General features: G+C 50.5%; 1 protein-coding gene across 1 annotated transcript; it reads left to right on the top strand.

Moving 5' to 3' along the window:
* The first annotated feature begins 8,583 nt into the window (after positions 1–8,583).
* On the top strand, positions 8,584–23,951 carry ANKRD42 (ankyrin repeat domain 42). The gene is made up of 12 exons (XM_032975106.2): positions 8,584–9,627; positions 10,818–10,999; positions 12,676–12,783; positions 13,102–13,221; positions 15,680–15,815; positions 16,215–16,418; positions 17,530–17,655; positions 18,336–18,441; positions 19,142–19,290; positions 20,151–20,277; positions 21,031–21,184; positions 22,095–23,951. Exons 1-12 carry the CDS (start codon positions 9,588–9,590, stop codon positions 22,188–22,190), a joined length of 1,548 nt encoding a protein of 515 aa, XP_032830997.1. The 5' UTR covers positions 8,584–9,587; the 3' UTR covers positions 22,191–23,951.
* Positions 23,952–26,927: the final 2,976 nt, after the last annotated feature.

Genomic DNA, 26,927 nt, shown 5'->3' on the forward strand with positions numbered 1-26,927 from the left:
AACGACTACATTACCGCCTCCACCCCACACACACAGGACTGTATTATCACAATCAACCATGATCAATCCACTATTGGGTGAACCCCCCCCCCCCCTCCAAGCCCTCACCATCCCTGGCGATCCTGCGGTAATCCACCCAGCGCCTGCACGGGAGATGATTCCATTGCTCCATCTCCACGATGTACGTCTCTCTCTATCTCTCTCGTGGACGCGTTCCAGCCTGTGACTGTCACTCCTGCGTTAGTATCGACCCACCGGCCAAACCTCCCCATCACACGTCAGAGACATTCATTTAGAACTCGTGCTGAGCCCATTGAGAGAGGAAAAAGTCTCTTCCTCAAGGTCGAACTGACCTAGAGCGATAGGGGTGTAACATCCACATTCCTATGACGGGACCAGTCTGTACAAGAAACAGTTATTGATGGTATGCTCAGCTAAGCACGCTGAATGATTCACACGAACCAGTTTAACCGCATACGCAGCGGCTGGCCTCCATTTCAGCTGCGTCTGTCTGGGTTGTTAACCCAGAAAATATTTACGCACTTGGCACACCGCATGGAGTGATGGGGGAGATGTTAACTACCTCGCCTGGTATACAGGTATTCGTGGGTTCGATCCCGACGCCTGTTGTATATTTGGATTGTGAGTGTTCTCCCCGTGGTCGCGTGGATTTAGACTCAACATCACACGTTTAGAGTATTTGGCTGCTATAAATGTCCACATGACCAGCCACTTTGTTGAGCTATCAGTTGTGGCCATGCCGCTTCTGAAAAAACAGCTCCACAGCTCAGTGGCCCGGACGATGCTCAGTGATCAAATAAGCCCCGAGCAGAGGCATATACTTAGATTGCAGTGCATAAGGTCCCTGAGCAGACAAGGGAAAGTCTTTAAAGATACAGAGCGACACGTGGAGAGAGACACGGATCTGGAAAGATGCGCAGAGATAAAGAGACGTGGATAGTCGTAGGCGTTTACAGAGACTGATGCAAATGAAGAAATACGCAGAAAGCTATGAACTGATAAGACAGGTGGAGAGTGATAGGTAAGAGACATAGTAGACACGGGGAGACAGAATCACAGCAACTTGTATAGAATGACAAAGACAATGATCCCCCGTATAGCCTTAACAGACTGTTGGGGCAAGTGCTCTTAGCGAGCACCTATGAAGGCCAGAACGGCACACGAGGGGGTGGGTGGCCAGCACCACCATAGACCGCCTTTGTCTCCCCAGTGGCGATGTTTACACACCGCACCAGGTATTCATTTGAGGCTGAGTCGACCTGGGGGAGGCCCAGGACCGGTTCAGATAATCGTCACTGGTGTTGGGCGTGAGCGGGAATCTAACATAGGTTGCTGGGTTCGTAGCGCAGCATAGCGCTAACTGCTGCACCACCTCTCCCCACTATAAAATGACGGGCACACAGACACATGCAGAGAAACAGACAGGCAGAATCACAGATAATTATTTAGAACAGACACACGGATAGACAGACAGAATCACAGATAATTATTCAAAACAGACACACACAGACAGAATCACAGCCAATTACATAATTTAAAAGGGCAGACACAGCCATACACAGATACAGAATCACAGAGAATTGTGAAGAAGACACACAAACCAAAGTCTATTAACTATTTATATTTGACCAGGTAAGGCCCACTGAGATATACAGCTCTTTTTTGTAAGTGATCTGGCCACGAATGATAGCTCGACGTAGAGGCTTATCATGTGGGAATGTATAACAGTAGTCAAATACTCGAAACGCACGTTTGTAAATCTAAAGTGAAAACCCGGAGGACACACAGAGAGACAGATGCAATGAAGAGACAAGCATCGTGGGGGCCATGCCAGGGAGAGTACATCCGTGGCGAGCTACCAAGATCAGGACATCTGAGCTATGCATCTGGTTCCATCAAGGGCACATCAATGCTGAGGAAGCTGAAGTTATAGCTTCGTGGCAGTGCAGCTATATGGACCTAGCACCTAAATGACATTGCACTATGATATCTGCCATCAACACTGGCATGCGGAATGTGCGTGTTGTGTGTGCGGTGTGTGTGTGGTGTGGGATGTGGGCTGTGTGTAATCAGTACCTGGTGCGCTGTGTGAACATCGCTACTGGGGAGACAAAAGCGGCCGGGCGTGGTGCTGACCACCCACGCCCTCGTGTGCCGTGCCGGTCGCTGCCATCACTTTCCCCAACAGTCTGGTAAAGGCTATACGGGGGATCTTTGTCTTGTGTGTATTTATTCGAATATGTCCTTGTATTTGTCTATGTAAATGTATTTTTTATATTATTATTTATGAATCTGTGTATTTGTACGTGCATCCTGCACGTGAGCGTGATGTGTGATTAATATATAATAGGTGACGTTTAGGACAATGACTTTTTTTATAGCACATTAATGGTATTATGAAGAAGGGCCATAGCCCGAAACGTCACCTATTACTGTACATGTATACATTTTCTCGATTGCAAAAATTGATCAATTCTGCCACCTGCTGGTTGAAATCACGAACAGACAGTCTGGCAAAATTTGATTTATCAATAACTCGACTTTAGACCCTGGTTGTAATACAGTGTCCCACAAACATGCTCACACACACAATTGTACACTACCCTACACACACACCAAAATACTCATATACTAACACACACTTGTACACTACCCTACACAACAACCGCCATTCGCCACTAAGTGGCGGTGACGTCACCACGACGCTTGTGCCAGGCCATGTGCACATTGAGGCCACGTGAAGTGTCGAACGCCCGCTGGCAGGAGGTCACAGGGCAGACCCAGGTGCCAGGGGTCGACTGACTGAGATGACTGGCTGATGCACCACCTGTGCCCCCTACTGTGCCAACCTGCTGTGCTTTAGCCACCCGGCGCTCCGCTCGTTGTTGTGAGCGTCGCTCCTCCGCCTTCCGTTGTTGTTGGAGGGCGACTGCCTCCAACTGCCCAGTAGCTTCAGTTCAGTTTCAGTTCATTTTATTTTGGTATAGCCCTGTGAGCCATTCGGCTCTTGAATCGGGTGCAACCACAACAAACAAAAAAACAAAAACACGAACAAGAAAAACATCTTAAAGTGACTATGTGACTGTGCAAACAGAAAATCCATGGAAAAAAAACGGCAAAAATATTCCTGACAAAAGCACCGTACCCCAACGCTGTGTGCAAAAAATCCCAGTGGGATGCAAGTCAAACAACAACCACTTGAAAACTTAGATTTAGGCCATCAGTCTTACTCCGTACTACAACAAAACAAACATGTCCAAACCAAAAAACTTTTCCAAATCACCAAAAAATAAAGCCATAATTGCAACGTAACAGTGATCACAAGGACTGTGACCGAATTTTTACAATAAACTACATAAATAACATATAACACCAAATCCTAGAGCCATAGCTGGCTGCATGAGTTACTCCACAACAATAGAAGCATCAGTCGGAGTATCAAATTTTTCAATGCACCTTTAAGATCAGCACGCTAAATCAAAATACAGATAATACTTTGCAGCGTCATCCGGAGCGAAACATTTTATTTAATTTTACGCCAATGAATAGCAGTGGTAGCTAGAGGTGTACAACTCCTCTAGAGCAGTTTTGAGAGAAGATCTCATTGGTAGCGATTCAAGTTGCAGTTTATTGGCAATAGCATTCCAGACTCTGGGGGCATCAATAGCAAAGGCCCTTCCTCCAGTTTTTGTACGGCAATAGGGAATGTGAAGCTGGTAAATGAGCGAAGACCTGAGGTCAAATTTGTTCATTGAAACAGAGAGGAGATCCAGCAGGTAGTCTGCCGATTTTTTTGTAAGCACATCGTGAATAAATAAGATCTTGTGCACAAGCCGTCGAAGTAGCGTCCTTCACGAGCCTCCTCCACAGAGGGCGATCTTGACCCCGCTGGTACCAGTCATCGGCAAGTCCACTCAGCTCCACGTCCTCGTGTACCACATCACTCCATCTCTTCTCTAGCCCGTGCCGCGCCCGTTTAGCCCCCTCTATCCGGCCGAACAAAAGCTGTTTCGGCATGCGGTGGCTGGGCATGCGGGCTACATGACCCAGCCAACGCAGCCTTGCCTGCCGGAGGAGCTCACCGATGGGACCTTGTCCAGATCTTTCAAGGATTTGTGAGTTCCTCACACAATCCAGCCTGGTTAAATCCTGGATGGATCGTAGGCAGGCTAGCCTAAATGTTTCTAACCGGCGAAGATGTTCCATTAGGGGGGTCCACGTTTTGCAAGCGTAGAGAAGGGAGGGAATGACTGTGGCCGAGAAGACCTGGAGCTTAGTGCTGAGCGACAGACCAGGTAGCTTCCACACAGCGTTACGCAACCGATGAAAAGATATTGCCACTCGACTGATTCGGAGTGAGACCTCTGCTGTTAAACTTGAGCCGGTGATAAGCACACTTCCAGATATGGGAAACTCTCCACTCTCTCCACAACTGCCCCATCACCGATTGGGAGTTGTGGGGGTGGAGTGTCCGATGGTACAAAATACCCAGGCAGGTGCTTAGTTTTGGTGGGGCTGATGGTAAGGCCCCACCTCTTAGTGGCACGCTCCATTCTCAGCAGCAGCGTCTCTAACTCCTCCTCTGAATGAGCAGCTATTACCAAATCATGGGCATACATAACGTGGTTGAGCAATAGGGAGCCATCCCTTGACCGCACCCGGGCATCGATCAGCCTCCCATTATATCTGTACCAAATGGAAATTCCTCCGGAACAGCTATTGAAGGCTTCACGAACTACGTGGTCAAAATAGATGTTAAATAATGTGGGAACCAGAGGACATCCCTGTCGCACCCCAAGGTGTACAGGGAATGGCTCTGACTCCCGGCCACGTAGTTTTACCTGGGCCCGCTCACCATCATGAAGGTCCTTAATGATCATGAGCAGAGGGTCAGGGACTCTGAAAGCACGAAGAACAACCCAGAGCCCAGGCCTACTGATGGATTCATAGGCCTTGACCAGGTCAATAAAGCAGAGATGTAGGTCTTGTTGGAATTCCCTACACCTCTGCTGTAGCAGACGGACAGAAAATATGGCATCTGTGCAGGACCGCCCTTTCCTGAAACCGCATTGGGGCTCCGCAAGCCTCTCCTCAGCGTGCCTGGCAAGGCGATGTTGAATAATCCTGGCCAGGACCTTTCCCGCACACTGAGGAGCGAGATGCCCCTGTAGTTGTTACAGTCTGTGCGGTCCCCCTTCTTAAAGAGGGGGGTCACCAGGGCATCCTTCCAATCCTGTGAAACCCATCCAGTGGTCCAGACTGTTGTTATGATATCATCTAGGGCAGTCTGTGCACAAACGCCACCCTCCCTCAGCATTTCGCTTGGGAGATCATCTCTGCCCGGTGCCTTTCCTGGTCTCAGACTCCGGATCGCCTTCAGTACTTCCTCAGCAGATGGCACCTCAGCCAGCCACTCACAGGGGGTGACTTCTTCCAATATTTGAGGCACCGTAGCCTCAGCAGGGTCATCCCCACTTTGTGCCACGATGTTTTCCTGGCTGAGGGATTTCTGTGAGGTCCCCAGGACCTCACAGAAATGCTCAGCAAATCTGCAAACCTATTCCTGGGGGTCGGAGAATGGATCACCGTATTTTCCCCTAATGATGGTAATAGGTGTGGCGCTGCAGGTTACTTTTTTGATGGAGTTAAATAGGGATTTGTGATCACGGGCCACTGAGGCAGACTCCATCTCCTCAATAACCCGCGACCACCACCCATCCTTGCAGCGCCTCACGGCTCTCCGAACCTCCTGCGGTAAGCCTCCTCATTCTCTGACGTGGGATTCTGTAGCCGATGACAGTGGACCTGTCGCTTTTTCTCAACTATCCTGAACTCCTCTGTCAGCTATAATGTACACCACCCTATACACACATCTACACACACACATGTACACTACCATATACACACACCAACACACTCTCATATACTCATACACACCTGTACACACCTGTACACACCTGTACACACCTGTACACACCTCTACACACCTCTACACACCTCTACACACCTCTACACACCTCTACACACCTCTACACACCTGTACACTACCCTATACACACACCTGCACACACACCTGCACGCTACCCTATAAAGATAAAGATCCCCCGTATAGCCTTAACAGACTGAAGACTGAAGGGGGCAAGTGCTGTTAGCGAGCACCTATGAAGGCCGGAACGGTACACGAGGGGGAGGGTGGCCAGCACCACGCCCGACCGCCTTTGTCTCCCCAGTGGCAATGTTTACACACCGCACCAGGTACTCATTTGAGGCTGAGTCGACCTAGGGGAGGCCCGGGACCGGTTCAGATAATCGTCACTGGTGTTGGCCGTGAGCGGGAATCGAACCCGGGTCGCCAGGTTCATAGCGCAGCGCGCTAACCGCCACACCACCGCTCCCCACACACCTACACACACATGTACACTACCCTATACACACACCAACACACACATGTACACTACCCTATACACACACTTACACACACATGTACACTACCCAATACACACACCAACACACACATGTACACTACCCTATACACACACCAACACACACATGTACACTACTCTATACACACACCTACACACACATGTACACTACCCTATACACACACCAACACACACATGTACACTACCCTATACACACACCAACACACACATGTACACTACCCTATACACACCCCAACACACACATGTACACTACCCTATACACACACCTACACACACATGTACACTACCCTATACACACACCTACACACACATGTACACTACCCTATACACACACCTATACACACATGTACACTACCCTATACACACACCAACACACACATGTACACTACCTTATACACACACCTACACACACATGTACACTACCCTATACACACACCTACACACACATGTACACTACCATATACACACACCTACACACACATGTACACAACCCTATACACACACCTACACACACATGTACACTACCCTATACACACACCTACACACACATGTACACTACCCTATACACACACCTACACACACATGTACGCTACCCTATACACACACCTATACACACATGTACACTACCCTATACACTACCCTATACACACATGTAAACTACCCTATACACTACCCTATACACACATGTACACTACCCTATACACTACCCTATACACGCATGTACACTACCCTATACACTACCCTATACACACATGTACACTACCCTATACACTACCCTATACACACATGTCCACTACCCTATACGCTACCCTATACACACATGTACACTACCCTATACACACATGTACACTACCCTATATACTACCCTATACACACACCTACACACACATGTACACTACCCTATACACACACCTACACACACATGTACACTACCCTATACACACACCAACACACATGTACACTACCCTATACACACACCTACACACACATGTACACTACCCTATACACACACCTACACACACACATGTACACTACCCTATACACACACCTATACACACATGTACACTACCCTATACACTACCCTATACACACATGTAAACTACCCTATACACTACCCTATACACACATGTACACTACTTTATACACTACCCTATACACACATGTACACTACCCTATACACTACCCTATACACACATGTACACTACCCTATACACTACCCTATACACACATGTCCACTACCCTATACACTACCCTATACACACATGTACACTACCCTATACACACATGTACACTACCCTATATACTACCCTATACACACACCTACACACACATGTACACTACCCTATACACACACCAACACACATGTACACTACCCTATACATACACCTACACACACATGTACACTACCCTATACACACACCTACACACACATGTACACTACCCTATACACACACCTATACACACATGTACACTACCCTATACACTACCCTATACACACATGTAAACTACCCTATACACTACCCTATACACACATGTACACTACCCTATACACTACCCTATACACACATGTACACTACCCTATACACTACCCTATACACTACCCTATACACACATGTACACTACCCTATACACTACCCTATACACACATGCCCACTACCCTATACACTACCCTATACACACATGTACACTACCCTATACACACATGTACACTACCCTATATACTACCCTATACACACACCTACACACACATGTACACTACCCTATACACACACCTACACACACATGTACACTACCCAATACACACACCAACACACACATGTACACTACCCTATACACACACCAACACACACATGTACACTACCCTATACACACATGTACACTACCCTATACACTACCCTATACACTACCCTATACACACATGTACACTACCCTATACACACACCTACACACACATGTACACTACCCTATACACACTTACACACACATGTACACTACCATATACACTACCATATACACACATGTACACTACCCTATACACACACCTACACACACATGTACACTACCATATACACCCACCTACACACTTATGTACACTACCCTATACACTACCCTATACACACATGTACACTACCCTATACACACACCAACACACACATGTACACTACCATATACACACACCTACACACACATGTACACTACCCTATACACACACCAACACACACATGTACACTACCATATACACACACCTACACACACATGTACACTACCCTATACACACACCAACACACACATGTACACTACCATATACACACACCTATACACACATGTACACTACCCTATACACACCTACACACACATGTACACTACCATATACACACACCTACACACTTATGCACACTACCCTATACACTACCCTATACACACACATGTACACTACCCTATACACACACCTACACACTTATGTACACTACCCTATACACTACCCTATACACACATGTACACTACCCTATACACACCTACACACACATGTACACTACCATATACACACACCTATACACACATGTACACTACCCTATACACACCTACACACACATGTACACTACCATATACACACACCTACACACTTATGTACACTACCCTATACACTACCCTATACACACACATGTACACTACCCTATACACACACCTACACACTTATGTACACTACCCTATACACTACCCTATACACACATGTACACTACCCTATACACACCTACACACACATGTACACTACCATATACACACACCTACACACTTATGTACACTACCCTATACACACACCAACACGCCCTCACTCTCCCTCTGGCAGTCTCCCTGGCGGCTGTTGCTATGGCGCCCGTTTGTTGACGTGACCGCTTCCCACACTCCATCACCGCCTCTCCTCTTTCTCTCCTCATCCTCACCTCCCTCACCGCCTCTCCTCCTCACCTCCTCTCCTCCTCACCTCCTCTCCTCCTCACCTCCTCTCCTCCTCACCTCCTCTCCTCCTCACCGCCTCTCCTCCTCACCTCCTCACCTCCTCTCCTCCTCACCTCCCTCTCATCCTCACCTCCTCACCTCCCTCACCGCCTCTCTCCCGCCCTCATGCCGACAGAGTGTTCAGACAACGCCAGCGTGAGCTCCGGTACTCACCCATTCACCTCCTAACTCACCTCACTCACCTCACTCACACAGTAAACATGTCGACGTTGCTCCAACGTTTGGCATGCGGTTGATACAGTTGAACCAGCGTTGGCCCAGCGTTCCATGACTACTTGGCACTCACCACCCCACTCGCTCAACCACTCACCACCCCATCCATCAACGCATTCACACACCCACTGACCCACACACCCACTCACCCACACACTCACTCACGCACACAACCACTCACCCACACACCCACTCACGCACATACCCACTCACGCACACACCCACTCACGCACACACCCACTCACCCACACCCATTCATCCACACACCCACTCACCCACACACCCACTCACCCACACACCCATTCATCCACACACCCACTCACCCATACACCCATTCATCCACACACCCACTCACCCACACACCCACTCACGCACACACCCACTCACCCACACACCCATTCATCCACACACCCACTCACGCATACACCCACTCACCCACTCATCCACACACCCACTCACGCACACAACCACTCACCCACACACCCACTCACCCACACACCTACTCACCCACACACCCACTCACGCACACACCCACTCACCCACACACCCATTCATCCACACGCCCACTCACCCACACCCACTTATACACACACCCACTCACGCACACACCCACTCATCCACACATCCACTCATCCACACACCCACTTACCCACACATCCACACACCCACTCACGCACACACCCACTCACGCACACAACCACTCATCCACACACCCACTCACGCACACACCCACTCATCCACACACCCACTCACGCACACACCCACTCACGCACACCCACACACCCACTCATCCACACAACCCACTCACGCACACACCCACACACCCACTCACGCACACACCCACTCATCCACACCCCCACTCATCCACACACCCACTCATCCACACACCCACTCACGCACACACCGTCCCTCCTGTGTGCACCTAAATCCAAGCGTGCGCCGACACGGACTTCCGATGAGCACAGTTGCCTACATACGGTGCGAAAGAGGTTCAACATACAGCAGCTGTACGTACAGTTACCCTCGTGCTCCCCCACCCTGCCCTCTTGCCTTGCTCCCCCCCCCCCTCTGCACCCCTACCTCGCACCCCCCACCTTGCGCCCCTCTTCCCCCCCCCACCAGCCCCCGTGGAGCCCCGCTACGCGAGCGTGGAGCCCCGCTACGCGAGCGTGCACGATGCCGTTCGTGCCGGGGACGCGCCCGCCCTGGAGCTGCTGCACAGGCGCGGAGCGACCCTCTCCCAGCCGGACCCCCTGCACGGCATGAGCCCCCTGCACTGGGCTGCACATGCAGGGAGCCTGGAGGTGCGGGGCTCCCCCAGCGATGTCTGATAAACAAGCGGACACACAGCGCCTGCGTCCACGGTTGTCCGTCTAGTCCGCTCAGATTGCTCGGTGGTATGGCGAGCGGATCCCAATCGGAAGGTCACACACGGGCTCCTAGTGGACTCGGTCCAGTGTTCATTTTCAGAGGGGGGGGGCGAGGGGGGAGGCTACTTTCCCCGATAAGACATCGTCAGTGTGAGGACCGCCACGCATTTTAAACCACTGTTGGGTTTGACAGCACGGCCACGATGATGATGGTGGTTGGGGGGGGGGGTGCTTTCACTTTTGTGTCTTGTCGGGGGCCGGACGTCAGGGGCCGCAGGAAAGGCCACCAGCGCCTTGCAATTGAGAACACTGGCTTAGCCCATCATCCCTCCGGGGTCGATACAATTAAATACTGCTTTACATGGAAGTCAAAGGTGGTTGTCCAATGGATAGACTCGCCGTCGCCATATGATCGTAGATTTTCCATGATTAGATCTACACGGCTGTAAGCAGATGAGCTCCAATGCCTAATTCCTCATTTGAGCAGCAAAGCACTTCGACTTTGTCTTGGAATCAGCGCGTCTGTTCGGGCGGCAGGAATTGGTTCGTACCGAGACGTGATACCGGTATTGTATCGATCTTTATTGCAGTAAACTGCACAGTGTTGATCCACCTGGACTGACTGAGATATATGTTTCAGGGTTTTCCTGTGAAAATAGGTGGCAATCCTATTAATACAATTGCAGTATTTACCAGGGCGGCCTCGCGGCTTCGAACCGCGAACATGTGCGACAAGCGGCGAGCCGTGTTGGTGCGGTGTGAGCACTGGCTGTGTGTGTGTGGGGAGCGGTAGTGTGTGTGTGGGGAGCGGTAGTGTGTGTGTGGGGAGCGGTAGTGTGTGTGTGGGGAGCGGTAGTGTGTGCATGCACTGGCTGTGTGTGTGTGTGGGGAGCAGTAGTGTGTGTGTGTGCACTGGCTGTGTGTGTGTGTGGGGAGCGGTAGTGTGTGTGTGTGCACTGGCTGTGTGTGTGTGCACTGGCTGTGTGTGTATGTGGGGGAGTGGTAGTGTGTGTGTACTTGCTGTGTGTGTACTAGCTGTGTGTGTGCACTAGCTGTGTGTGTGCACTAGCTGTGTGTGTACTAACTGTGTGTGTACTAGCTGTGTGTGTGTACTAGCTGTGTGTGTGCACTAGCTGTGTGTGTGTGCACTAGCTGTGTGTGTGCACTGGCTGTGTGTGTGCACTAGCTGTGTGTGTGTACTAGCTGTGTGTGTGCACTAGCTGTGTGTGTGTGCACTAGCTGTGTGTGTGCACTAGCTGTGTGTGTGTACTAGCTGTGTGTGTGTACTAGCTGTGTGTGTGTACTAGCTGTGTGTGTGCACTAGCTGTGTGTGTGCACTGGCTGTGTGTGTGTGCGCACTGGCTGTGTATGTGCGCACTGGCTGTGTATATGTGTGGGGAGCGGTAGTGTGTGTGTGAGTACTAGCTGTGTGTGTGCACTAGCTGTGTGTGTGCACTAGCTGTGTGTGTGCACTAGCTGTGTGTGTGCACTGACTGTGTGTGTATGTGCGCACTGGCTGTGTGTGTGTGTGGGGAGCGGTAGTGTGTGTGTGCACTAGCTGTGTGTGTGCACTAGCTGTGTGTGTGTGCACTGACTGTGTGTATGTGCAGTGCATGCATTGGCTGCTGTGGCACGGAGCTGACCCAGAGGCGACCGCCGGCCGTGGCTGGACCGCGCTCCACGTGGCGGCTCTGCGTGGGCAGCACGCGTGCGCCCAGGTGAGATGGGAGGGGGGCACTGGGGTTAAACTTAAACATGGCTATCACAACTGATAGCTCAACAAAGTGGCTTATCATGTAAAAATGTATAGCAGTAGCCAAATACTCTCAACGCGTGATGTTGATTCTAAACGTGGGGGGGGGGGGGGGGGGGACCGGAGGAGCCGGAGAAAAATCCACGCGACCACGGGGAGAGAGAGAGAGAGAGACACCCAAACTCCAAACATGCAGCAGCACTCGTCGGGGTCGGGATGGAACCTACGAGGCGCTGCACAGCAGGCGAGAGAGTTCACGTCTCGCCACCGTGTCGGCCCGCAGGCGCTGCTGGCGAGCGGAGCCGACGTGTCCCGACCGGACGCCCGCGGCTGCACGGCCGCCCACCTCTCGGCGGGGCACGGCCACTCCTTCACGCTGCTCACGCTCCTCCGAGCCGGCGCCGTGAGTCGTCCCGTGGCCACTCACCTCGGATGTTTCGGTTCCAAGTTAGAATCAAAGCGATCGGCCACTCGTTCCAATGGCGGATCGAGTGAAACTTTCGCGGGGATTGCGGTGGGGGGGGGGGGTCCTGAAACGTGAAAGCGCTTTAAGAGGGCCAGAGATCACCGACAACATTCAAGGGACTCTTTCTGGTAAACTCGCAGCCCGAACGCCCCTTTACACGTCCTGCCAGCCAGCCAGCAAAACTTTTATTTTCGAAAATACTCCTGTACAGTTGCATGATTTATTATCTCGGTGGATTGGGGGTGGAGGCGGTGGGGTGGAGGGGGCAGCACTCCCATCGCCCACCCCCTCCTCCCCCTCCTTTGATCGGCCCATCACTGCTCCAAGATGCTTGACCACCACCCGTGCCCCCATGCTGCCAAGCACTCCATTCACATCCACCTCGGCTATCACAGCTCGAGACTTTAAATGCGCCTTGCACGAGTTTCTCAGCCAGCAGTGCCCTGTTCTAACCGCCAGAGATGCCCCGAAGGTGCATAGCAAATCGTGGCGACTGCCCAGGGCCCCGCGCATTGGGGGGCTCCACATTTCAACGTCACGGTGATGGCAGATGGAATATATCCCCGGTTAAATTTGAAGGCGTCGGGGGGGGGGGCGGGGGGCACACGGTGGCGTTGGCCCCAGGCCCCGCACCCCCCTATGGATGGCCCTGTAAGGACGGGTCAGTATGTGGTGGGGTGGGGTAGAGTGTGGGTAACTCACACTTCTCCTAACATGTCTGGCCAACGCAGAAGAGTAGGCTAAACACTGTCCGGAGCTGTATGCAGGTACATCCATGATAAAATGAACGCAACTATTTGAAAGTGATGCTCATGGTAATGCAATGACGTTATATTGTTACATAGCAGCGTCCATTCAAGCAGATTGATTCTCAAAATGGTGTTTAAATTGTGACGCGCACACTTTTCGCACAGAGGCGAAAAGGAAACTCACATTAAGACAAATATATTTGATCAGGTAAGGCTGACTGAGCAATACAGCTCGTTTTCAGAAGCGACCTGGTCACAAATGATAACTCAACAAAGTGGTACTTGACGTGGAAATTTATAGCAGCCAAATACTCTGAAAACCACCAAGTGCGTTTGGGAAGACAGCCAGAACCTGCGCTACCAACAGTTCCCCAGACTCTGGGTCCTAAGTCGGCATGATTGTCTAACGCCTCCATTTCTGAGAGATGGTGCATGTGGGGAAGAAACCGAGAGCAAGGAGAAACCCCACGCACGAGAGAGCATATCACTGAACCCCGTGACAAGGGAATCCAAGTGGAAGTTAGTCTACTTGCTGTGCTGCTATCATACGCTGGCAATCCAGGAGATGGGGACCTTGAGTACGGTGTGTGTGTGTGCTGCACCAACCCTCGCTGCCTCCACACTGCTGGGTTATAAACCCGCGTGCAAGAACGGCCGGCAGGGCCCAGTCGCAATGGGCACATTAAGTGGTGGACGTGGCAGCCTGTACCCCTCCAGCGCTGCGGAGGCAGTGGCGTGGTTTGGTGGATCACCGCTCACACACAAACGTTGTTTGGAAAATTCCCTTCCCGCGGGCATCGAGGAGGCGTACCCCGGCTAGCCAGGAGAAGGCGTTGACAGCAACAATGTTGACTCCACCTGTCCTGTCTGTATGGGATAGAGCGTTTTCCCCTCGCACGCGTGGGGTTTTTCCGGGTGCTCCGGTTTCCCTCCCACATGTAAACACCTTCACATATAGAGGACCGCAGTGCTAGGGCAATTGTTGGTGCCTGCTCACCGTGTGGTTACTTCTGCTGCTGCTGCTGCTGCCTTCCCGCTCGGCTGTCCTTCCTCCCCCTGGCGCCTCTTGGAGTCGTCCTCTTGGAGTCGTCCTCTTGGAGTCGTCCTCTTGGAGTCGTCCTATTGGAGTCGTCCTATTTCCGTAGGACAGTGAGCTGATACTGAGCAGTGGCGTTGGTGGCGCTTTGTTACAAGTTAACACCATTGTTGAGACGATCGCCTGTCGGCATGCTAATGTATATTGCATTTCACAGATGGCCAATAGGGGCGGGTAAGAACGTTGCAACACCAAACGGCATAAAAACACAAAAGGAGTGCAAAGTACAGGAAAGTCAAACAAATCACCTAAACACAAATAAAAGTAAACCATCCCCATCATATCCGGCAAAGCCCACTGAGGTATTAAGTTATTTTTCAGAAAGCGACTTGGCCATCACCAATCACAGCTCAACAAAGTGGCTCATGATGTGGAATTTGATAGCAGTACAAATAATCGAAATATTCAATATTCGAGGGCCTGGGGTGCAGCCTCTAAATCCCCCTGCACTGACCCGGCCCTCACTTGCCCATGACCCCCCCTCAACCCCCCCCCTACTCAACCGCCCCGCCGCCCCCCCCCCCACTCAACCACCCCGCTCCCCACTCAGGACGCGAGCGCTCCGGACGCACGAGGCTGGGGCCCCGCTCACTGCGCCGCCTTCCACGGGCGACTCGGCTGCCTGCAGCTGCTGGTGCGATGGGGGGCGCGGCTCGACGACACTGACTCAGCTGGGAACACGGCCGGTAAGGCGAGCGGGGGTGGGGGGAGTCACGGGCGGGGGACGGGGGGAGAGACTCGGGGCACGGGGAAGACGCGAAGAGACGGTGACGAGAGGGAAACCAGGGGAGAGAGGGATACAATCCACGGGGAGACACGGGGAGATGAGGAGAGGGTGGCGACGCAGAGACAAGGGGAGACGCAGGGCACGCGGACAGGGTGGCTAGGGAGAGACACGGGGAGAGATCCATTACACACTGGAGGAGTAGCCCCGTGTCATTGCTCCACCAGCCATCAACCAGCACAGCATGATGACCTCTTGACCTCGACCATCTCTCAAGTTTGATCGGCGTTGACTCACTCCCTACCCCCCCCCCACCCGACCCCTCTCTCCTCTCCCTGCAACGTCCCTCCCCTCTCCCCAGCTCACCTGGCCGCAGCCGAGGGCCATGTGCCGTGCCTGCGCTTCACGCTGGGCGCAAGCCCCGCGGGGGCCCCGGCGGTGCTGGGCGCCCGGAACGACCACGGGGAGACCCCGGAGGACGCGGCGCGGAGGCACCACCGCGCCGCCGCCGTGGAGGTGGCACGGGCTGCCAGGACCCGCCCCCCTCCGGGGGGGCCTGATGAGGGTACGTGTCCAGTTTGAGGGGCGGGGGAGGGGGGGGCCACGGGCGGTGGCGACCGGTGGGTATAATAAATCCATCTGTGTGGCACAAAAGCCCCCGCGGGGGTGGGGGGATGCTAAGGGTTGCCACCTGCCCGGGTTTAACTCGGGCGCTCTTTTGGGGAGTTGGAATGTGTTTGTTTGGGACACCGCGGTGGCTAGGAGATGTTAACTACCTCGCCTGGTGTACAAGAGGTCGTGGGTTTGATCCCGACCCTGACGTCTGCTGCTGTATATTTGGGTTTGCGTGTCTCTCCCTGTGGTCGCGTGGATTTTTCTCCGGGTCCTCCGGTTTTTCCCTCCACATTTAGAATCAACATCACGCGTTTAGAGTATTTTGCTGCCTTACATTTCCACGTGATGATAAGCCACTTCGTGGAGCTAGCATTTGTAATAGCCAAGTCGCTTCTGAAAAAGAGCTACACAGCTCAGTGGACCTTACCTGGTAAAATACAAATTGTTAGAGTTTTAAATAGTTTAGTTTGGGTGACAGCACCAATTGATTTGTATCGAGATTTGGTAACCCATGTTGCTGTGAAGTGTATTGCAGGATACCGCAGCACAGATTTCAACGCATAATTCAGAAACACTGCACTCAATGTCTGTTCTGAAAATGAAGCCAATAGGTTGACGAGTCAAACATGTCTGTGTTTAAACGCGGAGAAACAGAAAGGAGTTGTACTAATAAACTGAATATTCGTTTACCCATAATGCTCTAAAATAGCGTGCAATGAGTTTGCCAGATGGCTGAGCGAGCGGCTCACGATCGAAAGGTCGCGAGTTCATCCCCTCATCAGGAGGTTCACTCAGCCCATCATCTCTCTGGGGTCGATGAAAATTATTCACACATTGCGCGAAAGCCAAGAGCGGTTGTCCAATGGATAGACTCGCCCCGAGTCACAGGAATGTGGAATTTCCGCCACTGTCTCGGGGTTCTATAAACAGACGACCACCAATGGCTGAATGTATGTATATTGAACTTCTATCGCACCATCCGCTCATTTCATCAGGATATCACTTTGGCGTTGATCCCCGCATCTGTTCCATCGCTCTCTGGTCCACCGCACCCCCACCAGACCTGGCGTTCCCTGCGCACGTGGCAGCCCATGCGGGAGACCTGGAGTCGCTTCGTCGCCTCGTCGAGTCGGGGGTCATCACGGTCAATGAGCGGGACGGCGGAGGGGGCACCCCCCTCCACAAGGGTGAGGGGAGGAGGAGGGAGACGAGGCCCAAAACGCCAAGCGGCCAGCAACAAACAGCACCGTTGATGTCGTAACGGACAGACGTCCGTGGCGTTTCTATTTGAATTGAGAGGCACAGTTTGTAAGAACTTGGTAAATGTGACCATAGGATGGCACTTCCGAAGGGAAAATCACTGCATCAGTGCATTAGTATAGGGTAGCCCAGTCTCACGTGGGTTGGCATCGTCTCACCTATGGTTGGCATGGTCTCACTTGGTCTAGCACTCTCCCCTGGTCTGGCATTGCCTCACTTAGGTTGGCATTCTCTCACCTTAATTGGCAGTCTCATACTCACCCTGAGTGCCTGTGTGTGTGCAGCTTCAGTTTGTGTGGTGAGTGGCGCTGGTGTAGCGGTTAGCTCGCTGCACTATGACCCTGGCTACGACCCAAGTTCGATTCCCGCTCACGGCCAACACTGGTGACAATTATTTGAACCGATCCTGGGCCTCCAGTAGGTCGACTCAGGCTCAAATGAGTACCTGGTGTGGTGTGTAAACATGGCCACTAGGGAGACAAAGGCGGCCGGACGTGGCGTTGCCCACCCACGCTTCGTGTGCCGTGCCAGCCATTAATAGGTGCTCGCTAACAGCACTTGCCCCAACAGTCTGTTAAGACTATACGGGGGATCTTTGTTTTTGCAGCTGCAGGACAGGGTCACCTCGACTGCCTCCAGTGGCTGCTGCAAGCCGGAGCGAACGCGCACGCACGGAACGACGCAGGCGAAACCCCCCGTGACACGGCCAAGAGGTGACGCGGGGGGTTTGCTGTGGGGGGGGGGGGGGTGCTGAGTCGGGCTGAAGGAGGAGGAGGTGACGGGGGCAGTGGCTGAGGAGCAGGGCAAGGATGGAGGGGGCAATAATCTGGGTTCACATTTGCGTGACCTTCGCCAGGGTTAGGCTTTGGCCTGTCCTTTCATCTGTCGTGACCTCGGCCTTGCAAACCGCTCAGCTCTCATCCCAATTCGCGACCTCACTGCATAGCTGTTAACCCAAATGGTTTACCCCGTATTCTTGTACAGGAAAATTGAGTTTTCAGGTCCATACGGTGTACAGACGCTTCAATACGGGAACATGTTTTCGTATATTTGTTTGTGTTTCTCAATTGTGATGGGACTTTGTAGGATGAACGTTGATATTTATAAGGGCACGAGGTGACCAATAAGGTTGGAATTGGTCTGTAATAAGTAGGGCACTGATAAGGCGTTGACAGGTATTTGACTCTAACGTGTGTTTAGAGTATTTAGCTGCTATAAATGTCCACGTGATGATAAGCCACTTCGTGGGCCTAATCTGGTAAAATAAAAATAGTTCATCGTTAGTTACACTGCGGACTTTTGACTTCTTCCTTCACCGCTCAGCTCCACTGCTCGTGCCACCACTGGGCCGCCGCGAGCGCCGCACCCGGGCCCCCCCCTACCCCTCACCCTCCCGTCGCGCACTCCTCGCAGGTTCGCTCAGCTGGCGGCCGTGAGACTCCTGGCGGCCGGGCGGATCGACTCCGACTCGGACTCCTCGGAAGGAGAGGCAGGGCCGGCCGGCACCATGGACCGCTCCGACGCTCCGACGCCCTCGGCCGAACAGCGCAGAGCGGCACGACGTGAGCACCGGGGAGCGGGCACATCGCCCGCTCCGCGTTTTTATGAAACTATTAAAACATTTTTTTTTTATTTTAGCAGGTAAGGCCCACTAAGAAGCGACCTGGCTATCACAAATTATATATCAACGAAGTGGATTATCACGTGGACATTTATAGCAGCCAAATACTCTAAATGCGTGATTTTGCTTCTAAATGTGGAGGGAAAAACAAGAGCACCCAGAGACAAATCCACGAGACCACGGGGAGAGAGACGCAAACTCCAAATATACGGGCGCCAGTGTCGGGATCGAACCCACGACCTCCTGTACACCAGGCAAGTTAGTTAACATCTCGCCAGGGCAGGATTATTCATAGATCCCCTATAACCCTTTTTTCCATTGGCATGTCTGAGCCGAGCCAATGCACGGCTGGTTTTACACCGACTATTTGCCATTCTAAGCTGGATCCAAACCCTGATGCACTGGTGATCTCGCAAGGAAGGTATCAGAATTTGGTTTGGGGCCAAGCAAGGCCAGGGGTGATACCGCTTCCCACTTCTCTATTCACACACAGACCCAGGTGTTTTGGCTTGATTGAGACGACTTCTCTGTAAAGACAAAGAACCTCCTCAACAGACTATTGGGGCTCCACGCCCGACCGCCTTTGTTTCCCCAGTGGTAATGTTTACACACCGCACCAGGTACTCATTTGAGGCCGAGTTGACCTAGGGGAGGCCCAGGTCCGGTTCAAATAGTCACCATTGGTGTTGGCCGTGAGTGGGAATCGAACTCGGGTTGCCGGGTTCGTAGCGCAGCGCGCCAACCGCTTCACCACCGCTCCCCACTACACACACCCCCACGTACGCATGCGTGCGTGCCCAGGACGCGCGCAGGCCCGGGTTGCCGAGCTGGAGCGGCTCCTGGGCATCGCGAGGAGCAACGCGAAGCAGCTGGGCGGCGTCGTGCAGGAGGAGGAGCAGCGGCGCGGGGAGCAGCGCCGGCTCGAGCGGTGAGAACGCCGGAAACCCCGGGGGGGGGGGGGGGGGAGGCTCCCCCGCATGCCCCCTTCCCTCCCCCCCACCACAACCCTCTAACACCAGGGCCCTCCACTGCTCAACCGAGCTAAAACTAAACGAATTTTATTTTGCCGGGTAAGGCCCACTGAGCTGTATAGCTCTTTTTCTCTTTTTCAAAAGCGACCTGGCCACAAATGACAGCTGAACGAAGTGGCTTATTATCAAACAGAAAATGTATAGCAGCTAAATACTCTAAAAGCGTGATGTTGATTCTAAATGTGGAGGGAAAAACTGGAGAACCCGGAGAGAAATCCACTCGACCACAGGGGGAGAGACACGCAAACTCTAAATATACAGGCACCAGGGTCGGGATCAAACCCACAGCCTCCTGTATACCAGGCGAGATAGTTAACATCTCACTACCAGCTGCGTCATCGCGGTGTACTGACTGACATCACGTGCACGTAAACACAACATTTGCCCTGCACCTTGCCCCATCTTGGCCAGGGGTTGCTTTTTACGCTGCATAAGCCGTGCCACTTGATACGGGCCAAGGGATGGGGTTCCATAAGTAGTGGGCGGGGCAGGCAGAGGAGTGAGCAGGGCACTCGCTTTGTGGGCGTGGCTAGTGGTCGAGTGGGCATGGCCATGTAAAAGTGGGCAGCGCTGATGGAGGAGGGGTGGTTCTCGGGGGTCTGCCAGCTCTGAACGGGGTTAGCCTTGCGGTGTGACTGGGCGGACCGCAGGGAGGCGCAGGAGCTACGAGCACAACTCGAGTATGAGCGTCTGCGGCGCGAGGAGCTGGAGCGGCTCCTGGACGAGTCGCGCGGCCAGACTGAGCATCTCAGACGTCTGGTTGAAGAGCTGCAGGGACCCCCGTGCGGCCCCCCTCCTGAGCCGGTGAGACTTGGGGGGGGGGCCTCCGACGACACAGGGGTGCCGCTGTATGGCGAGTGGCCGGTCCTTCTCTGGGACGGCGCTTTCCGCGGGTGAGCGACCGATTCTTTTTGGGACGGCAACCCCAGGTTTGTAAATTGACGTCATCCCTTTTTTGGCCGTTCAAGGGCACTGCCCCGCGAGATGGCGAATTCAATCTGGTGGCGTTGTCCATTGTTCGACAATGATGGGCGATTGGCGGTCGAACGACGTGCTCCACTGTTCGGCTCTGCAGGCGCAGGGGGAATGGCCTTTAGCCTCCGCTTGCGGATCTACCAACACGTAGCAGGAGTGCGACTCGCCAAACTTGCGCTACTGGTAGAGCAATCGCGGAGGGCAGGGCTCGACAGCCGGGGGAGGATTCAGGAGTGAGGGTCTGTGAGAGGATATCGGCGACGTGCAACGAGAACTCGAGCTACGTTCGAGATCTCCCTTTGCGTGGTTGGATCAATAGAGATCGCGCCACAAGCGTGTGCTGGGACTGCTTTTGACAGCATCTGAGCCCCAATTGGTGTCGAAATGGCCGTGGTTAGCACGGGCCTCAGTCGCCCTCTCGGTCACCCGCTTGGTCGCCCACTCGGTTGCCCTCTCGGTCACTCTCCCAGTCACCCTCCCGGTGGCCCTCCCGTTCACCCTCCCGGTCACCCGCTCGATCACCCTCTCGGTCACCCGCTTGGTCACCCTCCTCGTCACCCTCCCGGTCACCCCCTCAGCCCATGGGCTCCGATGCAGTTCCACCTGCCTCCTCGAGAGCCACTTCACCAGGCGTGCGATCTCGGCAGGCGTCGCGGGCCACCGCTGTGTGACCCACTTTCGTCTCCCTTCCCCCGGCCGTATATTGGCTGCCGGCCCCCCCCCCCCCCCCCACCTGAAGGTCGTGGGAGAAGGGAGGGCACGGAGTGTGAAGAACAAGAACTCAAAGAGAAGACAAGAAGTGGAAGGGAGGTTCGTCAGGCGGCTGCCCCAGTGAGGGGTGGGCACAGCACACCCGCTGCTGCCAACTCCTCTTCATTCCCACCCTTCACATGAGAGTATGTATGTATGTTCAAATTAATTCGTACCGTAAGTAGCCAACCATGCTAATCGGAGGTGCAGGGGAAGGACAACAAACTAAACACAAAAAGCAGTTTTAAATAAATTAATTTTCAATCTAATATCGGAAGAGCATTCCAGACGGCCGCAGGAGTGCATCTGAAAGTGCACTGCAGTGACCGCCTTTATTCGATAGCCAGCAATGAGCCACTGCGAGAATGACTGGAGTTCGTGTGACGGTTCATGTTCCTTGACGAGATCAGTGAGGTATCGTGGTCCATTTGTGCCAAGCACTTTGGTGTGTATTCTTTGGGTCTTTCGGTAAAGCCACGTAGATAGAAAAATCAAAAAATTATCACGACATTTCGATCGCAACACAAGCAATCGTTATCAGGTGAAAAAGTATTTTCTCCTGCCTCGGCAGCTCTCTCGCTATATTTTTTCACCTGATGACGATTGCTTGTGTTGCAATCGAAACGTCGTGATAATTTTATTATTTTTCTATCTACGTGGCTTTACCGAAAGACCCAAAGAATATGAATTCCTGCAGTCACGAAAGCTTTAAGTCAACTTTGTGTGTAATGAAGGCGACCTTATAATGTACTCTTTCGGCAACCAGAAGTCGATACAGCTCGGTGAGCACTGGACGGACATGGTCGGATCTTGCAGTACCCGTCACAAGTGCCAGCAGAGCAGGTTGCGGTGTCGTCGGTGATTCCGGATATGGCGGTACATGTTTTACCGCCTGCGGCCAGAAATTTGAACTACTCAACTAACATTAAACTGTTTTCTATTTTACCAGGTAAGGCCCACTGAGCTATATAGCTCTTTTTCAGAAGCGATATGGCCACAAATGATAAATCAATGAAGTGGCTTATCATGTGGAAATTTATAGCAGCCAAATTTATAGCATCCGAATACTACGGGGAGAACACGCAAACTCCATATGTGCAGCAGGCATCAGGGTCGGGATCGAACCCACGACCTTCTGCATACCAGGCGAGGGAGTTAACATTTTGTCACCGTGGCGCACACCCCGTGGCAGTCGCCAACTTTTCATTGTCCCCCGACGTTGTTCAGCCAGAAACATCCACGTGGTGAAGAGGGTTCCCAAACGAACAACAAGAGATGATAATTGTTTTTTTACCCTTTTATCTGGAAACAAAACTGACACCTTTTTTACAAGGAGTCATGTTTGCATTGACCACAATACCTGCGGTCAGAATGCAAACAAAAAACATAACTCTGATAATGTATGCACTGTCCTTGAAATTGATTGGTCCACACCCGAGACAGCTTTCCTTAGAGCCTAGTCTCACATGGTGTTGGACCAGATGGCGCCAAAAGGCGCACAACTCAATGACAATGCACCATCAGAGTATGAGAGCTCGGGTTAAGCATTTACACCATTGGAACCTCCTTTACCAGTAGCAAAATATAATAATTGGGTTTTTATTCTTTTATCTGGCAACAAAACTGCCACCTTTTTTACAAGGAGTCATGTTTGCATTGACCACAATACCTGCGGTCGCAATGCAAAAAAAACATAAACTTTGGAAATAACATGATTTTTAAAAGATCACAAAGCTAAAGGGCCACACTCACCATAGAGACAAAATCACAGAGTGTGGCTATTCTGACAACTGAAATGTAAAAGATTATCCTTTTTCAAAAAACTTTATTTTGTCATTGTTTTTCATCGTTTTGTCCGACGTGTTTTCTTCATCTCCACAGCGTGGCTGATGCTGCTGTAGAGCAACTGCTGTGGGGTTTACATTGAGGTGGTCGGGCCAGATGAGTGTGTCAGGAGTAGCGGAGTGGTAAACCATCGCTGTGATGAGTGAGATGATGGATGAGATGATGGGTGAGATGACGGGTGAGATGGTGGGTGAGATGATGAGTGAGATGATGGGTGAGATGGTGGGTGAGATGGTGGGTGAGATGAGTGAGATAGGTGAGATGATGGGTAAGATGATGAGTGAGATGATGGGTGAGATGGTGGGTGAGATGATGGATGAGATGGTGAGTGAGATAATAGGTGAGGTGATGGGTGAGATGATTAGTGAGATGATGGGTGAGATGATGAGTGAGATGATGAGTGAGGTCCAGTTTGAGGTTCGGTTTTCTTTCATCAGAGACCCGGATGAATCTAATTCTGAAGTGTGGGTTAGTTAGATTGTTTGCGAGGTCAATGGATTAGTGTGCATTAATAATTGGGTTGGTTTATTAATAATTTTAATTATAAAAAGAAAAGAAAAAATGTAAATAATAAATTGAAAATAATACAAGCAAAAAACCCACACAGTTGATAAAGTAGATTTAAGGACATCACAGTGATAAATTAGATTTAAGGACATCATAGTGACACAGTAGACTTAAGGACATCATACTGATAAAGTAGACTAAAGGACATCATAGTGATAAAGTAGACTTAAGGAAATCATAGTGATAAAGTAGACTTAAGGACATCATAGTGATGAAGTAGACTTAAGGACATCATAGTGATAAAGTAGACTTAAGGACATCACAGTGATAAAGTAGACTTAAGGACATCATAGTGATGAAGTAGATTGAAGGACATCATAGTGATGAAGTAGACTTAAGGACATCACAGTGATAAAGTAGATTGAAGGACATCATAGTGATAAAATAGACTTAAGGACATCATAGTGATAAAGTAGACTTAAGGACATCATAGTGATGAAGTAGACTTAAGGACATCATAGTGATGAAGTAGACTTAAGGACATCATAGTGATAAAGTAGACTTAAGGACATCATAGTGATACAGTAGACTTAATGACATCACAGTGATAAAGTAGACTTAAGGACATCATAGTGATGAAGTAGACTTAAGGACATCATAGTGATAAAGTAGACTTAAGGACATCATGGTGATAAAGTAGACTTAAGGAAATCTTAGTGATAAAGTAGACTTAAGGACATCATGGTGATAAAGTAGACTTAAGGACATCATAGTGATAAAGTAGACTTAAGGACATCATGGTGATAAAGTAGACTTAAGGACATCATAGTGATAAAGTAGACTTAAGGACATCATAGTGATACAGTAGACTTAAGGACATCATGGTGATAAAGTAGACTTAAGGACATCATAGTGATACAGTAGACTTAAGGACATCACAGTGATACAGTAGACTTAAGGACATGACAGTGATACAGTAGACTTAAGGACATCATAGTGACACAGTAGACTTAAGGACATCATAGTGATAAAGAAGATTGAAGGACATCATAGTGATAAAGTAGACTTAAGGACATCATAGTGACACAGTAGACTTAAGGACATCATAGTGATAAAGTAGACTTAAGGACATTATGGTGATAAAGTAGACTTAAGGACATCACAGTGATACAGTAGACTTAAGGACATCATGGTGATAAAGTAGACTTAAGGACATCACAGTGATAAAGTAGACTTAAGGGCATCACAGTGATGAAGTAGACTTAAGGACATCATGGTGATAAAGTAGACTTAAGGACATCACAGTGATACAGTAGACTTAAGGACATCACAGTGATAAAGTAGACTTAAGGACATCAGAGTGATGAAGTAGATTGAAGAACATCACAGTGATAAAGTAGACTTAAGGACATCATCGTAATAAAGTAGACTTAAGGAAATCACAGTGATAAAGTAGACTTAAGGACATCACAGTGATAAAGTAGACTTAAGGACACCATAGTGGTAAAGAAGACTTAAGGACATCATAGTGATAAAGTAGACTTAAGGACATCACAGTGATAAAGTAGACTTAAGGACATCATAGTGATGAAGTAGATTGAAGGACATCATAGTGATAAAGTAGATTGAAGGACATCACAGTGATGAAGTAGACTTAAGGACATCATAGTGATGAAGTAGACTTAAGGACATCATAGTGATAAAGTAGACTTAAGGACATCACAGTGATAAAGTAGACTTAAGGACATCATAGTGATGAAGTAGATTGAAGGACATCATAGTGATGAAGTAGACTTAAGGACATCACAGTGATAAAGTAGATTGAAGGACATCATAGTGATAAAGTAGACTTAAGGACATCATAGTGATAAAGTAGACTTAAAGACATCACAGTGATAAAGTAGACTTAAGGACATCAGAGTGATGAAGTAGATTGAAGGACATCACAGTGATACAGTAGACTTAAGGACATCATAGTGATGAAGTAGACTTAAGGACATCATAGTGATAAAGTAGACTTAAGGACATCACAGTGATAAAGTAGACTTAAGGACATCATAGTGATGAAGTAGATTGAAGGATATCATAGTGATGAAGTAGACTTAAGGACATCACAGTGATAAAGTAGATTGAAGGACATCATAGTGATAAAGTAGACTTAAGGACATCATAGTGATAAAGTAGATTGAAGGACATCATAGTGATACAGTAGACTTAAGGACATCACAGTGATACAGTAGACTTAAGGACATCATAGTGACACAGTAGACTTAAGGACATCATAGTGATAAAGTAGATTGAAGGACATCATAGTGATAAAGTAGACTTAAGGACATCATAGTGACACAGTAGACTTAAGGACATCATAGTGATAAAGTAGACTTAAGGACATCATGGTGATAAAGTAGACTTAAGGACATCACAGTGATACAGTAGACTTAAGGACATCATGGTGATAAAGTAGACTTAA

The sequence above is a fragment of the Petromyzon marinus genome, chromosome 55, assembly GCF_048934315.1.
Source record: "Petromyzon marinus isolate PM22_M1 ecotype Great Lakes invasive population chromosome 55, UKy_Petmar_22M1.pri1.0, whole genome shotgun sequence".
NCBI classification, from domain to species: Eukaryota; Metazoa; Chordata; class Hyperoartia; order Petromyzontiformes; family Petromyzontidae; genus Petromyzon; species Petromyzon marinus.